This window comes from Melospiza melodia, chromosome 22 (genome assembly GCF_035770615.1).
Source record: "Melospiza melodia melodia isolate bMelMel2 chromosome 22, bMelMel2.pri, whole genome shotgun sequence".
NCBI classification, from domain to species: Eukaryota; Metazoa; Chordata; class Aves; order Passeriformes; family Passerellidae; genus Melospiza; species Melospiza melodia.
In genome coordinates, this window is record NC_086215.1 from 13606601 (window position 1) to 13623132 (window position 16532).

The following is a 16532-nucleotide window of genomic DNA, read 5'->3' on the forward strand; positions in this document are numbered from 1 at the left end:
CTGAATGGGTGCTGATTGGTTGCTGAGATGGTCCTGATTGGGTGCTGATTGGTTGCTGAGATGGTGCTGAGTGGGTGTGGCAAAAGTCCTGAGATGGTGCTGATTGCTTGCTAAGATGGCCCTGAGTGGGGGCTGAGATGGTGCTGATTGGTTGCTGATTTGTTGCTGTTATGGTGCTGAGTGGGTGCTGATTCGCTGCTGAGATGCTGCTGATTGGTTGCTGCTTGGTTTCTGAGATGGTTCTGAATGGCTGCTGAGATGGTGCTGAGTCGGTGCTGATATGTGGTGAGATGGTGCTGACTGGGTGCTGATTGGTTGCTGAGATGGTTCTGAGATGCTGCTGAGTGGGTGGTGCGAAGGTCCTGAGATGGTGCTGATTGGTTGTTAAGATGGCCCTGAGTGGGTGCTGAGATGGTGCTGATTGGGTACTGATTGGTGGTGAGATGGTGCTGAGTGTTTGCTGAGATAATGCTGACTGTCCTAAAAGGCGCCGTAAAGCGCGACTGTCGTAAAAGGTGCCGTAAAGCGCGACTGCCGTAAAAGGTGTCGTAAAGCACGACTGTCGTAAAAGGTGCCGTAAAGCGCGACTGTCGTAAATACGGCCGTAAAGCGCGACTGTCGCAATTACGGCCGTAAAGCGCGACTGTCGTAAAAGGTGTCGTAAAGCCCGACTGTCGTAAATATTGCCGTAAAGCGCGACTGTCGTAAAAGGTGTCGTAAAGCGCGACTGTCGTAAAAAGTGTCGTAAAGCCCGACTGTCGTAAATATTGCCGTAAAGCGCGACTGTCGTAAAAGGTGCCGTAAAGCGCGACTGCCGTAAAGCGCGATGTCGTAAATACGGCCGTAAAGCGCGACTGTCGTAAAAGGTGCCGTAAAGTGCGACTGTCGTAAAAGGTGCCGTAAAGCGCGACTGTGGTAAATACGGCCGTAAAGCGCGACTGTCGTAAAAGGTGCCGTAAAGCGCGACTGTCGTAAAGATTGCCGTAAAGCACGACTGTCGTAAAAGGTGTCGTAAAGCGCGACTGTCGTAAAGATTACCGTAAAGCGCGACTGTCGTAAAAGGTGCCGTAAAGCGCAACTGTCGTAAATACGGCCGTAAAGCGCGACTGTCGTAAAAGGTGCCGTAAAGCGCGACTGTCCGAATTGTTCCAGAGAGCCGAGGAGCCGAGTGTGGCAGAAAACAGCCGAGTTTCACCGAAGAGCCGATGATAGCCGACTGGAACCGATAGCTGAGTGTAGCCTACTTGAGCCGCATTTAGACAATGTGCCGAATATGACCGAGTTTAGCCGAACTGTGTCGAGTGCGGCCGAAGAGCCGAACTTAAACGAGTTTAGACCAAGACCCGAACCAAGCCGAGTTTCATTAAACAGAACCGAACGATGCCACAGTGCTGTGCCTGCAGTGCGCCTCTGCAGACGGCAGGTGGCGCTGTGCCTGCAGTGCGCCGGTGTAGATGGCAGGGAGCGCTGTATAAAGTAAGTATAGAATATCAACTATCTATAAGAAGGAATAAAAGCTCTATGTCACGTGCAGCAGTAGAAAATTTCAGGCTTCCAGGGAATAAATAGTTTTCTTTAAATCATTTTCGTTTTGGAGTTTTTTTTAATCCCAGGTAGCCTGAAAGTTACTACTGCTGCTTTTTTATTCTAAAGCTAGAAAGGAAAACCAAGATCAGAAATACAGGGAAAGAAAGAAAGAAAGGAAGAAAAAAAGAAAATAAGGAAAGGAAATGAAAGGAAGAAAGAAGGAAGGACAGGAAGGAAGGAAGGAAGACAGACAAAAAAACCCAAAAACCAGGAGGGCAAGGAGTAACCTAGGGGGAAAAAAAAGAAAAAGAAAAGAAAAAAAAACCAACAAAAACCAAACCCACAGAAAAAAACCTCGAGATGGGCGAGAAAACCGCCCTCCCCCGAAAAAAACCCCAAGATGGGCAAGAAAAATCCCAGAAATACCACAGAAAAAAAAAAAACAAGAAAAAAAAACCCAAACCCAAAACCAAACAAACAAAAAAACCCAAACAACAACAACAACAAGATGGGCAAGAAAAAAACGCAGAAGAAAATCCCAGGATGGGTAGGAAAAAGCCCAGAATAGAACCCCAAGATGAGTGAGAAAAATCCCAGAAAAAAAAAAAAAAAAACGGAAAATCCCCCAAGGAAAACCCAGGAAAAAAAAACAAAACAGAAAAGAACCCAAGATGGGCAAGAAAAATCCCTGAAAACAGACCAGGGAAAAACCCCAAGATGGGCAAGAAATAAAATCGCAACAAAAAACCAAGATGGGGAAGAAAAATCCAGGGGAAAAAAAAAAAAAGGCAAAGAAAAACCCAGAAAAAAAAAAAAAACCAGAAAAAAAAAAACCCCAAGGGGGCAAGGAAAAACCAGAAAAAACACAAAAATGGGCAAGAAGAAACGAAGAAAAAACCCCAAGAAGTGCCAGAAAAAAATCAAGGAAAAAGGGAGTAAAAGCCCCAAGAAACAAGGCAAGAAAGAGAGGCAATAAAGGCCACAAAAACTCAAGACAAAAAAAAACAAAACAAAAACAAGACATGCCAGAAAAAGGTACGAAAATGGTTCTGCCAGGTGCGATCAAGGTGAGCGGGTTCAGTTTCAGGTCCAGGAGATGAGCAAGTGTCAGATTAACTTGGGGCAGTGCTGTGCAATGCAGCCGTGACAGGATTTATGTTTAAATATAGTTTAAATAAATTGGGGATTGCTTGGCTTTTATTGGGGTATAGGCTGGAGATTTCATAAAAAATATAAAACTAGAAATCCAAATATACCATATATATGTCGATATCAATAAATATTTAATACATATAAATATCAGTAAAAGAAATCTATTGTGTCAAAAGAATATATCTATTATTATATAAAAAGGTATACTCTGCAATATATATAATATCTATAAATACAACAAATGAAAATTACAAATATAGATGTGAATAGAATTACGACAAACAAATTTATTTTTAAAATTTTAAATGTGTTTTAAATAAAGGGGTGTCTTTGCTTTTTATTTCGTTAGAGGCAGGGGTTTTATTTTAAATAATATAAGTACTATAGAAATGTAAATCGACATACAGAAATATATAATAAATATATAGAGATATAAAGATATAATACCAAACTATGAATCGAAATAGAAATAGAAATCTATGTAAGTAACATGAAGAGATGCAATATATAATATAATTTTTATTATACAGTAATATAAATTCTAAATATAAATGCGAATATAAATATGAAAAATATATGATGGGGGCTCGGAGCAGCCCAGGTATGAGCTGTTAGGAAGATGGGGGCTCGGAGCAGCCCAGGTGTGAGTGTGAGGATGATGAGGGGCCGGCTCCTGCCGGGGCGAGGCTGTTTTAGGGGGAGGCTTTGCCTCAGCTCCCTTTTGCATGGAGCTGCTGAGTGGAGGGGTTTATGGGGCGCTCCCGGCGCTGTCTCATGGACGGACTGCGAGAGCTTCTCACAGGGTCGGGGGGACACCTGGAGCCGCGCTTGGATACGTGGAGCATCGCTTAAAGGAGGTGCCGAGGGACGAATCTTTGTGCCGGGGAGCAGCAGCCGAACAGGTGAGCCTGTGTGGGTTTGGAGCGGGGACTTTTGTCCTTCCCCTTTGCAATTTCATCTTGCCAGTCCCTCCCCGGTTCCCCAGGAACAAAAATGGAGCTTGTGAGGACAAAAGGGATTAAGGAGAAGGAAGCAGCTCCTCTTCTTTTATTGTCTGCGTTTGACCTGAGGGGATCCCTCTTGACTTGTGGTTTTAAGGGTGTTGATTGCAGGAAAAGCTGCCTTTTCCAGGCTGTTAGAAGTATCCCGGATGTCACAGGGAATCCCTGCGTTCTATTCTAAGGGGAATGGGAAAAGTATTCTTGTGGTGTTATGGGTTTGATTTGAAGGCAGCCACCCCATTTTCATCACCCTCGGGTTTAAATGGAGGGGGCAGCCCTGGTGTCCTTCCTTTTCAAGGGTTTGAATGGAAGTCGAAAGCCCCCTTTCCCATCAGTCGAAGGCTTTCATTTGGGGAGCGCCCCTTCTTTTCTGCTGTCATAGGGGGTGAAATTTTAGGGGAGAACGCATTTCTTTGCCCTTGTTGAAGTGAGGTGAGCCCGCCTGCGGCGTCAGTTTCGGGGTTGGCTTGCGGGAAGCCGCAGCTCCGGCAGCCTTTGCAGGGCTGCAATGGGGCTGTGCCGCTGCATTGGAGGGCGCTCCTCGTGCCCGCGGCCCGGCCCGGAACGTTCCCGCTCGGGAGCGCTGCTGGCACGGCCCGGGCAGCTGCCGGGGTGCATGGGGGATTCGGCGCGGCCGGGCCGGCCAAGGGCGGCAGGGGCGGAGCCGCGCCGGTGCGAGCCGTGCGGAGCCGAGCGGAGCCGGGCCGGGCCGGCCAAGGGCGGCAGAGGCGGCGCGGGCGCTGCTGCGCCGGCCCGGGCGGTGCCGGCCGCTCCGTCCGCTCCGGGCGCGGGGCTCGGGCGCCGCCGGTAGCCCCGGGCCCGGTGCCGGCCCCGCCGGGCAGGGGCAGCGGGCGGGGCTCCCCGGGGCGGCGCCGGCCCCGCGTGCCGGAGCAGCCGCCGCAGGAGCCGCTTTCCTGCCGGGAGCCGCGCTCCGTCCCGTGCCGGCAGCGAGCGCGGGGTTCGGCTGCTCAAAGTTCGGCGGTGCCGTGGTTCGGAGGCGCTTTGGAGGCGTTGATTGCATCGCTGTGTTCGGTTTGCAGCGGGTGTACGCTAAGGGATATGGTGTTCTTCCTGAGTGGTACGGTTCTCGGTGCCGGTAGGGATGATAAAGGTTCGTTTCGGATTGAGTTTTGTAGTCGGATATATATTTTTTTTCCGGGGTATTATGTTTAGAAGGGCGCGCAATGGTTTTTACGGGTTGTAGCGTGAAGCAGCGGTTCGCATTTTAATTCTGTTGCGGTGGCTTTTATTAGCGTGAGTGTGTAGTGTTTGTTTTGGAGAGCTTGAGGTAGCGTCGTGTCGTTCATAGCAGCGGGTTTTTAATCTCGATAATTGCATGTGAGTTTATCGTTTTCCAGAGCTTTTATTTATTTGGTTTGTTTGGTTGTAGTGTATGTTTTATGGTTACGGGTAATTTGGGGAACATTGTTTATGGTTACGTTTGTCTTTAGTCTTTGTGTTTGTTTCTAGGTGGTATTTTTATTTTGATAGCTTGAGGCACTATGGGTTTATTCAGTTGGGAATAATTTTTTTGTTGTAAATTTAAGTTTATTTGGTTTTGGGGCTTTTTTTTTTGTATGTGTGTCCTTTGATGTATTTGGTTGTTGTTTTTCAGATTTAGTTTTGGGAATATGGGTATTTACATGGTGGGTCTTTTTAAGTATTTATTTGGGTAGTTGTTTTCTTGGTTTTTAGGGGTTGAATTTTTTTTTTCCCCATTTCGTTAATTAGTTCGGTTTTTAAAGTTATTTTTAAACAAAGAATTGTTTATTCTTTGAGTTAGTGTAGAGGTAGAATTTTGTTTCTTTTTTTTAGTAACATTCAGGATCAGTGGCACTGTTTGGAGTTTATTAGGCTGGTTTCATTTTTTTCAGTAGTTTCTGTGATTTGCTGTGTGTGTTTCAATAGGGTTTCCTTTTATTTTTGTTCCATTTTTCTGACCTGATGAGAATTGTTATCGAAAAGAGCGTTGTGTGTTTTTTTCGCTGGCTGTTGCTTGGCTGTTGGAGGTATCTTGATGTTTTTGGAAGATATTGGTGGGAATTCGATGCTGTTTGTCATTTTATTTAGGAATTGGATTTTAAATGTAAAATTTAAGTGTAACGCTAATTAAACAAAACAAATATATGTATTGAAGTGAGAATAAAAATCCTAAAATGTAAATCAAATCGAATATGTTAATAAAAATCCATGTAACATATATCACTATATATTACAATAAGATATAATTTTAATACAGGATATTATATATGTTTATAGATGTGTAAAAATAGATATTAGAAATAGAAACCCCAATCAAAAAATAAATATAGAAATGTATGACAAATATATGCAGACATATCTAGAAATAGAAAATATTCATAAATATGGAAAAATAAAAATTGATATAATACATAATGCAAGTAATACTGTATATAAAGTATTATAACATAATATAGGAAATATGTATAAAGTATTTCTAAATACAGTACATCAATATGTTATAATATTTAACAAATGATAAACATACATATCAAAATTATAAATATATATATATTTTTAAAAACAGTTAAATAAAGCGGGTTTTTTATTTGCCAATAGGCAGGGTTTTGACTTTAAAAATTACAAATACAAACAATATAAAGGTGGTAATCTAAGTATAGTAATATGTCATAAATACATCTAGATATGTAAAATTTAAAAATAGAGGAAAAAATTTGTTGTAGGAGTAGATATGACAAGGAATTTAAATAAGCATTTAAATAAACTTCTGGAATTTTATTTATATTATATATTATCATTATTGCGTCAAAAGAGACAATAAATATTAATCTGAATATAATTATACAAAGTATAAATTATACTATTTCAATGTCGCTTAAAAGAAAGGGCTTTTTTATGTTCATTTGTTTACTGATGGGGTTTTTATTTGGAATAATGGAACTGGTATAGAAATATTAATCTAAGTATAGAAATATGCAATCAATATATAAAGATATATATGAAAACACAACAGATAAATAAATATCAATAATAGGAATAGACGTAATGTACTATATCAATTACTTAACACATCAGTGTCCGGTATAAATATGCATGTGGATGTAAATATAAAAAATAGAAATATAAAATATATTTCAAGATGGTTTTAAAGGAAGGGGGCTTCTTTGGTTCTTGGAGGGTAAGAGGCAGGTGTTTGGCATTTATTTTAGAGGATTTTTGAGGGCATCGCAGCTGGTCTTCTGCCCGCCTTCCCCGCCCGCCCCAGAGCGCGGCAGCAGCGCAGCCCCCCCGCACAGGCAGCCGAGGGGCGGCGGCCATTACGCGTCTCTGCCGCGGCGCAGGCGCGATCGCGACCTTGGCAGCGGCTCGGCCGGGACGCGCTCGGGCGTCCCGAGATGGCGGCACCAAGGGCGGGAGAAAGGAGCCGCGCGGCCCGTGCCCCGGACCGGCTGTTGGGCACCCCGAGGCCGCAGCGGCGGGATTGTCCGTGAGGTACGCAGTGCCGAGCCCAGGGGCTGTGGGCTCAGCGGCGCCGCGGGCGGGCGGGTTCTGGGGGGCCGGTGACGGGCATTGGCGGGGGCGCTTCTCTTGGTCGTGGTACGTCCTGTGCTGCTGGAGAGGGGTTTTGTACTGGAAAAGCTCATTTCATTTGTCCGAATGAAAATAAGCTGCCCAGTATGGCCAAGCAGACAGCAGTAAGACACTTGCTTTGGTAGAGAATTCAGTGCTTCAAAGTGGGGGGTTTATTTCATTTTAGCATGGATGACTTAATAGTCGTGACAATGCCAGCGTTACAGCCAACGTTATCAGACAGATGTGGAGGAAAAAAATACACTGATATTCCTGTGCTGGCACGCATCTGTAGCTGGGAAACAGCAGAGGAGCTGCAGTGTACAGCTGTTAGCAGCAAATTGGGGAAGAACTGCTCTGGTGAAATTTGGGGTTCAGGTTGAGGATTCATCAGTGGCTGTCATAATGGCTCAGTGACTCTCCGCCAGGCTGGTGTGGCCTCAAAGGCTGCCCCTGCTGCTGGCAGAGTGTGTGGAGCCTCTGCTGAGCAGGCAGTGGCATCCCCCCGAACACCTTCTCACAGCAGGGACGGAGATGGGCCCAGCCCAGCGCGTGGAAATGGATCTCTCCAGCTGAACGCTCAGGTGAAGTGAGCAGAGAGCATGCCCAGCATGAACCAGGTGACCTGCACATCTCCAGGGTAATGATTCTTGCACCTTCAGAGCCACAGTATCGCTGAGCTTTTTTTTTCCCCAGGCTTTTAATCACCTCTCAAACAGACGAATACTCCCCTTGGAGGCTGCTGTGCCCTGTGCACAGGGGAGCCTGGCAGGTGGCCCCATTGGTGAGAGGAGGGCAGCTGCAAGCAGGCAGCCCCCAGGAAAACACGGGAGTTTCAGTGCTTTCTGATGCCTGAGGAATGGGGAGATGGCCTGAGCTCAGCAGGAGTTAAGCGCGGCCATACAGAGGCCTGGCTGTTATGATTTAAGATCGCTTATTGAATGTCTGTAGTTTCTATAGATATTTGTATATCTGTCAAAGTAGGATATAGAGCCTTGTGCAGGAGAAAAAGAACTCTTTATGTAAGATATGACCTGGGGGGGCATCATGCCAGGCTATCCCTTCCAGATTTGGAAGGCTTCAGTGTTTTGTGTGGCATGATGGGAAGTTTTGAAAATTAAGATTTTTCTCTTTGGTGCAGGTCAGATGGGTGACGCCTGGCAGCTCGTGCACTGCCACTGTGCTAACCTGTGTGCCTTCCCTCCCTGCTCCACAGGCAGAGCAACACGGGAGCAGCAGGGAGAGGTGGCTTTGTCCTGGAGGTTCCAGGAGCTCGGGGTGGATATGCGAGCCTGCAGCTCCAGGCTGCCGCAGGACCCAAGGGCTGCACACACCCAGAGCGTACAGGTACTCTCAGAAACGTGGGCTGTCGTGGCTGAGCCCTCAGGAGTTGGCAGTGCCAGCTGGGAGAAGAACAGTAACTTCCAGCCTTTTCTTTTGTCTGCGTTTCCCGTGTTCAGGCAGTCTGATTACTTCTGGGCATTTGCCCAGCAGGGTGCGAAATGCTTCAGGGGCTAAAGGGGAAAAAAAGGGAAAAACAAGCTATAATCTAACCCTCAGGAGGGAGAAGATATCTGTCAGGACAAACTCTTAAGAGAAATGGGCTGAAGAATACTTGTTTACTCAATCTTCCGTATCTGTAGCTAGTTCAAAGAGGTCTCAAAGTCCTTCCCATTAGCAGAGCAAAGGAAGAACAGAAAAGCCCTCAGCCTAAGCCATTAAAAGCATCAGAAACAGCAGCAGCTTTGTGTGCTGGAGTGTGGCAGGCATTCCTAGGTTGGCTTTTTAGTTTTGCATCTAGCACTGGTAGAGGAAAGTTCTTTGCAAGGTGATAGTTCCAGCCTTGTATTGAAATGTGAGCAAAGAGGAACTTTCTCAGTTGGATTTGGGTTTATTCACAGCACTTGTGAACAGAGTTAACATTCAGATAACATGTGCAGGGAATGTGCTGCGGGTTACCACAAGTGACAAAGGAAGTGGGACAGGGACAGGGCACTTTCCCCTTCAAGGTACTGTTTTTTTCTGGAAGAATGATGCGAGAGCAGAAAAGTTGCAATGGCATTGCAGTTCCCTGCACAGAATATACCCAGGGAGGTGAAGCACAGCCCAGTGGTGCCATTCACCTGCACCACAACTGGGAGCATCAGTGAAGTGAGGAGGACTGAGGAGCTCTCCCCTTTAGCAAACACAACAGTCATGTCAACCAGTGTCACCCTTTTCCAGACCACTGGCATGTGCTTGGGGACAGTAACCTGTGTTTTTTACAGCCAGGTCTTCTGAGCCGCTGCTCACAGTGAAAAGAAACTTGTGTACAGGCACTCTGCAAAATTGCCACCTCAGATGCCACTGAAGCACAGCTTTGGCTTTCAGGCATCTCCCCTACAAGCTGTCCCTTGTGGCGTTTCCGCACTGGATTCATTGTAAATTCATTCCTCCCATTTTTTATTTGTAATTTCCAAAGAATATCAGTTGACTTTTACGGCCTCTTCAGGGCTCCCCAAGCTTCACACCACACCTAAATGCTCGTTTTCACTGCCTGAAGGGCTTTTCTGACCCAAATGATTCTATGAATTTGGCCTGTACTTCAGCTTACGGGGAAAGCTGTACATTGATTGCATTTTGGAGAAAAAGATTTTACTGTCCAGCTGTAAATTTATCTTGTGCTTTGTCTTCCAGGTTCGCTCGTATTGTAATTTGCAAACGGCACGGCAAATGCCACGAGAGCAGCTGCGGAAGGTGGCTCAGAAGCAATGACAAGAATGTGCTGCAAAGTTGGGTCCAGCAGTCCAGCTTCCCGACACGGTAGGGCAGACACACCATTTGATAAAGCATCAAACGCTGTAGTTTTTATTCTTTGCATTTGTCTGTGCTCCCATTCTGATCACCCCTTGAAGTATTATTTTTCAAAATAAGTATTTATGTATAAGTATTTATGATAAGTATTTATTTATAAGTATTTATGATATCTAGGAGAGAAATCATGTTTATTCAGGGGGAGCCATAATTTTCATCTGTTTCAAATGCACCAGGTGTGTTTTAAGCCCTGCACACACAGCGAGAGCTGCAGAGCTTGTAGTGCAGTTCACTGCAGCACTGATTTATTCTGTATTCCAGTAACCGTGCGCTGGGGTGCCAGCTAGGCTCAATACCAGGAGCGGGAGAAGCAGACTGAAGAGGTGCTTTGATTGGAGCCCAGCCAGGTTTCAGGCAGCCTGCAGAGTCTGCCCTTGCAGTGCACACCGGTCTGCTGTTGCCGTCCCCTGGAAAAATCCCTAATGGATATTTCCAAACGTGGGGAGGAGCATCTGCTCCTGTCACGGAACTGCTGGGGGCTCTTTGCCCTCGAGCTCCGTGCAGTCTGCCCAAGAACAGCGTGTGCAGCAGGCTGTTAGCGCTCTCTGCAGGGTGAAGCACCTTCAGCCAAAGTCAGTCAGTGCAAGAGCAAAACAATCCTGCCAGCAAAACCTGCTACTAGAGAGGCAAACAATTATCCTTCCAAAGGAATTCATCCTTCTTCTCCCTTACAACTCTCCTGTTTCATCACACCACAGAATGGTTTGGGGTGGAAGAGATCCTGAAAACGACCTAGTTCCACCCCTGTCCTGGGCAGGCTCACCTTCCTCTCGGCCAGGGTGCTGTGCTGTCACAGATCAGGTGACAGATCTGTGGAAATTGTAATGATATTATTAAGGCGCGTCTCTTATCGCCTTGCCCTTCATGAAGCCCGAGGCTGTCTTGTCCTAGTTTAGCTTTCTGATGTGGAGGAACAGAGCTGCCAACTGATATGGAATTTGGTGCTCTCTGTGGAGTGACGTCCTGTAAAAATTCTGTCACGATGGCTCTGCTCCATAAAGAATGACACGGCCTGACTGTCAGCGATTTTTGCTTCTGCAATAGTGTAAAAATGCTAAAATTTGAACACTGCTTATTATTTCAAAAGAGAATATTTAAAAACGTGAAGCGATAGCTAAAATTACGCCTGAAAGGTAGCAGCAGCAAATACATAGAATATTTCTCCCTGTTTGTAGATATACTTTTCATTCAAAATTATGCTGATGGGGATATGCTTTTATGTATTTAGTGACCTTTACAGATTTCTTCCCCGAGTTTTTTGAGTTCATAGAATCATGGAATAATTCAGGTTGGAAGGGGCTCTGAAGATCACCTGATTCCAAGCCTGCTGCCGTGGGCAGGGACATGGTTCCATGGACCAGGTTGCTGTGAGCCTGATCCCAGAGCACCAATGGGCCTCAAACACTTCCAGGGATGGGGCAGCCCCAGCATCTGTGAGCAACCTGTGCCAGCCAGGTGCCAGAGGAGGAAGAAAGCCCTTCCCACCCGGAGCAGAGGCTGCTGCAGCTTCGTGCAGCCTCGTGTCACCGAGTGTGTGAGACAGAAAGGCCCTTCCCGTGGAGGGGTAACAGCACTGAAAGATCTTTTTTGGGAGAAGCGGAGCAATGGCACGCCAAAGCAGCCTTCAGTTCTTGCAGCAGAGTTGGGAACAACTTGAAGCAGCAGCAGAGCTGGCCTGGTGCCTGGCAGCTCTGCAGGCAGTGGGGATGGAGAAGCTGCAGTTATCTGTCTTCTCTGCTGAGTCTTTAAAAATGAGACACATTTCTGTAGTTTCTTTTTGAGCATTACGTGACAGTTCCCCCTAGAAGTCCAAAGGCAGCTGTTTTCTTAGCAGGAGGAAGTCAGGAAGAGGCAAAGCAGGCAAAGACATCAGATAAGTCTGGATAAAAATCTTGGCTAACCTGTTTTTTCCCCTTCCTCCAAACAGCCAATTCTGAAGCACTGAGCAGAGCCGATCTCTGAGAGCTGACACGGGAGCTCTGGTGAGGACAGCTGCTCCCCTGCCTCGGTGTGGGACCTGCTGAGCTGCCGTTCCTGTGGTGGGAGTGTTTCTCCTCTCATCCAGGCAAGCCAGAGACCTCCTAGGGAAGGGGCAGGTAAGGTTTAAGTGCCGAGATCTCTCCGGTAAGAAGTGACGTGACAAAAGGAAATGGCCTCAAGTTGCAGCAGGGAAGGCTTAGATTGGCTTTGAGGACCAGTTTGTTCACTGAAAGGGTGGTCAGGCGTAGGAGCGGGCTGCCCAGGGCAGTCCCCATTGCTGGAGACATTTAAAGCATGGCAAGATGTGGTGTTTAGGGACCTGATTTGGGTGGGGGCTTGGCAGTGCTGGGGCAGCAGCTGGGCTCGATGACCTTAGAAGGCTTTTCCAGCCTAAAGGGTCCTATGGTTCTGGAAAGCCTTGACCCCTCTGGCTCTAACACAGCACCTGGATGCTGACAGAAGGAGGCTGGTCATAGACCCTGGAGGTCCCTGTCCCCCAGGGAGGGAGAGGACAAGGCAGTGTCACCTGCAGGGAGGGTCTCGTCCCCAGAGAGCAGCCAGCGACTCCATCCCTGCCCGGGGCTCTGGGTGCACCCTCGGGGTGGACGCCTGCCCTCAGGTTTCCCTCTGGGCACCCGGGGAGGGAACCAGGTCCATCCGTGTGGCAGCTGCAGGGCCTGCAGGCTCTGGGGCTCTGCAGCTGTGTGCCTTGTCACAGGGTGGCAGGGACGTGACACTGCCCGGCCACGCCGCTGGCCTCGGATCCTTGCTGCTTTGCTCCTGATCCCATATGGATGTACCAGCAGTCTTCTGTCTTTTCTTTAAAAGTGTCCTTGGGATAGTTCAAAGAGAGGGTAATTAGTTATTTCAAAGCCTAAATATTTTACCTATTGGCATTCAAGAGAAAAGACAAAAACCTGCTTTGCATCCTTCTGCCTGGAAGTCATTGTCACACAGATAAGTGAGGAAGGGGCTGGCCGGGGTCAGCCTCTGCAGAGCCTCAGCTCTGGCTGCTCCTGCTTCCAGGGTAAACCCAAAAGCTGTCATGATCAAAAATGCAGGTAGCCCTTCTGTCCAGAGTCACAGGGGCCATTTCTTCTAAATTACTCAAGATGGGAAATCATTCTTCAGAACTTCAGAAGAAAGTTGGGAGCTTGGGAACTTCAGAAGAAAAAAAAACCCAAAAACATACATACGTTTATAAGAGTGTGTATATACATACATTTCCTTCAATAAGGAAGAAAATCTTAGAAATATCATGTCATGTCTGGCTTCCTAGAGAAGATCCTTAACTCTGGGCTTCTGAAAGCAAATGGCTGTGCATTTATAGGAGCATTATATGCCTCCCACAGTAATCTTCTACCCTTCCCCATGGAAAGGAGAGTTTGGTGATTTTACTGTTCTGCTCTCCCAAGGGTGTTGCAGGCTGTGTGGCAGGGAGCAAGGCCTTTGATGCTGCTCATCAGACATTTTCCCACAGAATTCTCCCTGCAATGATAAAATTAGACTTGTGTTAGTGAGCAGTCAAGTAGAGCAGGTAACATTAGAAAAGAATTGTTTCTGAGCGGCTGTTCACTAGCATGTGCTTCCCCTTTCCAGCAGAGTGCAGCCGCCCAAGAAAGGATTTTTTGTGGCTCAGCCAGATGTTCTCCTGCCTCCCGCCAAGACCCTGAGATGGAGCTGAGTTTGCATTCCAATTTATTGGAACAGAGGCTCATCAGAAGTTTCCTCAGCTATCTGAGGCACAGAGCCCTGGAGCCAAGTAAGCCTGAGCTGCTGCATGCTTGCTGTGAGCCTTGGGGTGAGTGTGCATCATTGCAGGTTTGGGATTGACTGATATGTGCTAAGGAAACCAGAGGGAGGGAGGGAGGGAAATCCTCTGTTAACATGTGCCAATTCTTCTGTCAAACTCATGACGGCAGGACAGCGTGAAGACTGAAATTGTAAGAAGATGTGGAGGGAAACAGAGAATCTGACGGGCGCATCGAACGCACAAGTGCACAAATTTTGCTTGGATTTAAACTCAGAAGTTGTAAGGAATTTGGGAATGAGAAGGGACATTTCAGAAGGAGAAGAAGTTGTTGTTACAGTCCTGGCATAATCTTTTGTTCTAGCTAATAAAGGAAGTTAGTTTAAATTAAAACAAAGAAAAAAATGTGGGGTTTTTTTTCTTCACTATTATATTCATTGGTGGTATATGGTGTGTTGTTTTATTTCTTGGTATTATTAACTCTGTGTAAATTGTTTTTGGAGTGAAGCTAACTTTCTGGATGGGTTGGTTTGTATTTGAGGTAGGATTAATTACAATAGGTTTCTTTAATAGAGTTCTGATAGGTATTACTTGGGTTTTGGTTTTGTTTGCTGTATATATAAACATACACATTTGGTAGGGCCAGCTTGGCTGCTGGAGTTTAGCAAATGACCTAAATTGTTTTTTTGTTACATCCTATGATCAGTTTTAGGCAGTGACTTTATACTGCTTTTAGGATTTTCTTATGCAATGGTGAGAAAATAGGCAGGTCTGATACTTGTTTGACTTTTTTTGTACTTAATGTTTCATGAAATTCTGTAAGCCAAGCGATCTACTGGTTAAACTATACCATCAACTCTTCCTCATTCCTTTGGGCCTAGATTCCCCATTTCCCATGTCTCTCTGTCTACTTGTTATCATACCCAGCTAGGCCTCCTGTGAACTGGTCTTGCCAGAAGGGCTTGCTGAGTTTTCCACTGTGTGGAAAAGAGATCCCATTTGGAGCCTGAAGCCTCGTGTTTCCTGTAGGATTTCCACTCCTAGAATTGCACACTTTGAAGGATTTCTTATAGCAGAAGTTTTCTGGGAGCTAGGACTCTGGCTGGATTAGGGTCTCTGGACTCTCAGGTGAAGTGACCTTGAGACACTAGGGCATGCAGATTTCCTTGCTGTTGAAAAGAGCTATTGTTGGCACCCAGGAGCCATGGTCTGAATGGGGGTGTCACCTCTTAAATTTGCAAATGTAACAGGATTTCTTCTAAATGAATGGTGCTAAGAACATAAGGTCTGGCTGGCTTTCGACTTAGAGGCGCCTCCTCTAAATTGGTCTTCAGATGCTAGGTTGGAAAGTGTTCCTACATATGCCAAATAGCCCTTGTTATGCAGTTAATAAGCTTCAAAGTACACATGGAGTTGCTGCCCCTGCAAAGATTTTGGCAGAGCCTGGTTGTGGTGCCCCATTCCACTCCACCCCCCTTAGCAGGTCCTTATGGTTGTATGGGGAATCGTTGTGGAGCATGCCAACCCAGCTCCATCCTGGGAACAGCACCTGTATTTTACCCTAAAATTTCTGTCCCATTATAGCTCCTGTTAGGATACAAATGTAACTCGGTTTCCACTGAAACAGCACAGCTGGCTGGCATGCTTTGCTTATGAGGGGAGACAAGAGAAGAATCCCTCTGCTCACACCAGACCTGCAGCTGCCAAACCTCACCAAAGCACCTGAGGAGCCCCCAGGGACTGATGGTACAGAAGGGAGGTGATGGAGGACAGCACAGCAGGCAGCCTGCCCTCCATCTGGGTGTGAAGAAGGCAGGGCTGGGAACTAAGCAACATCCCAGCAGGTCTGGCTGATGGTGCCACCCTGAGGGCTTCCCCTGCCTTTGGGCAGTCCCAGCTGCTGCAGCTCACTTGACAGAGACTCATTGTCTATACTGTGCTTGGCTGCACTGGAGATGATGAAGCCGAGGACAGCAATGGTTGCCTTCGCATCCCCTGACTGCAGATGGGAAGGAGGGCAAGCTCTGTCACCTTGGGAAGGCATCTGCAGATTCATTGCTGCCCGTCTCTGGAGCATGGCTCCATCGGGGGATCGTGGTAAGGACAGCAGTGCTCACCTAACTCTGCACCTGAGGACAGCTTCAGGACCTTGTCATACTGTGGGAGAGCAGAGCTTCACAGTAAATACCAGCTAACATACTTAGTACCAGTGTTAACACTAACAATCCTTACCTAAATATTAATACTAGTAACACTATGCGTATTATTAGAGGCTGGTAGAGTTCTTAAGGCTGAGGCTTGCATGAAGAACACAAAATTAATTAACGTTGCTGATTATGCTATTGTGTTGAAATACTTGGCCTCCACTGCAGTAGCCCCACACTAACCTCGATGGCCTGCCCCAGCAGGTCCCAAAACACCTGGATGCAGATCAGCTTAAGCTTCACTGATGTGATAAACAGAGTTCATTCTTTAAAATTTTTAAAAGTTTATTAAAGGATAAAAGGACAAAATAATCCAGCACTGGGATGCTTTTAGCACACAGCCAAAGAGCACAGAGGTAGCTTAAAAACATGTTCACTATATACTGTTACATTGCTGAGGTTACATGCATATTCATTAACTTACACATTATTCAAACATTCCTTTGACTTTTTGATGTTCCAGGAACTCTCTTGTTTGGTTTTAACCTCTGACTTGTCTGCAGAACGTTCTGT

General features: G+C 46.4%; 1 protein-coding gene across 14 annotated transcripts; it reads left to right on the forward strand.

Moving 5' to 3' along the window:
* Window positions 1–2579: 2579 nt before the first annotated feature.
* LOC134428286 (uncharacterized) lies at window positions 2580–16331 on the forward strand. 14 transcript variants are annotated; one of them, XR_010030363.1, is made up of 8 exons: window positions 2580–2594; window positions 3482–3581; window positions 7756–7872; window positions 8449–8579; window positions 9909–10034; window positions 12013–12181; window positions 13665–13866; window positions 13988–16331. XR_010030363.1 is itself a non-coding variant. In XM_063174872.1 (8 exons), exons 1-6 carry the CDS (start codon window positions 4783–4785, stop codon window positions 12020–12022), a joined length of 708 nt encoding a protein of 235 aa, XP_063030942.1. In that variant the 5' UTR covers window positions 4653–4782; the 3' UTR covers window positions 12023–12181; window positions 13665–13866; window positions 13988–16331. The 14 variants fall into 14 exon arrangements, 4 of the variants coding, with proteins under 4 accessions (XP_063030942.1, XP_063030943.1, XP_063030944.1 ...); XR_010030361.1 differs by lacking the exons at window positions 2580–2594; window positions 3482–3581 and adding exons at window positions 4653–4791; window positions 6872–7154; XR_010030365.1 differs by lacking the exons at window positions 2580–2594; window positions 3482–3581 and adding exons at window positions 4653–4791; window positions 6872–7154 and having other exon boundaries at window positions 7756–7852.
* The last annotated feature ends 201 nt before the right edge of the window (window positions 16332–16532 follow it).

Bases quoted from the DNA above. Each gene is read 5' to 3' on its own strand.
- LOC134428286 (XM_063174872.1), top strand. The intron at 7,155-7,755 runs GTACGCAGTGCC...ACCTTCTCACAG, and splicing joins GCGGCGGGATTGTCCGTGAG to CAGGGACGGAGATGGGCCCA. The intron at 7,873-8,448 runs GTAATGATTCTT...CCTGCTCCACAG, and splicing joins GTGACCTGCACATCTCCAGG to GCAGAGCAACACGGGAGCAG.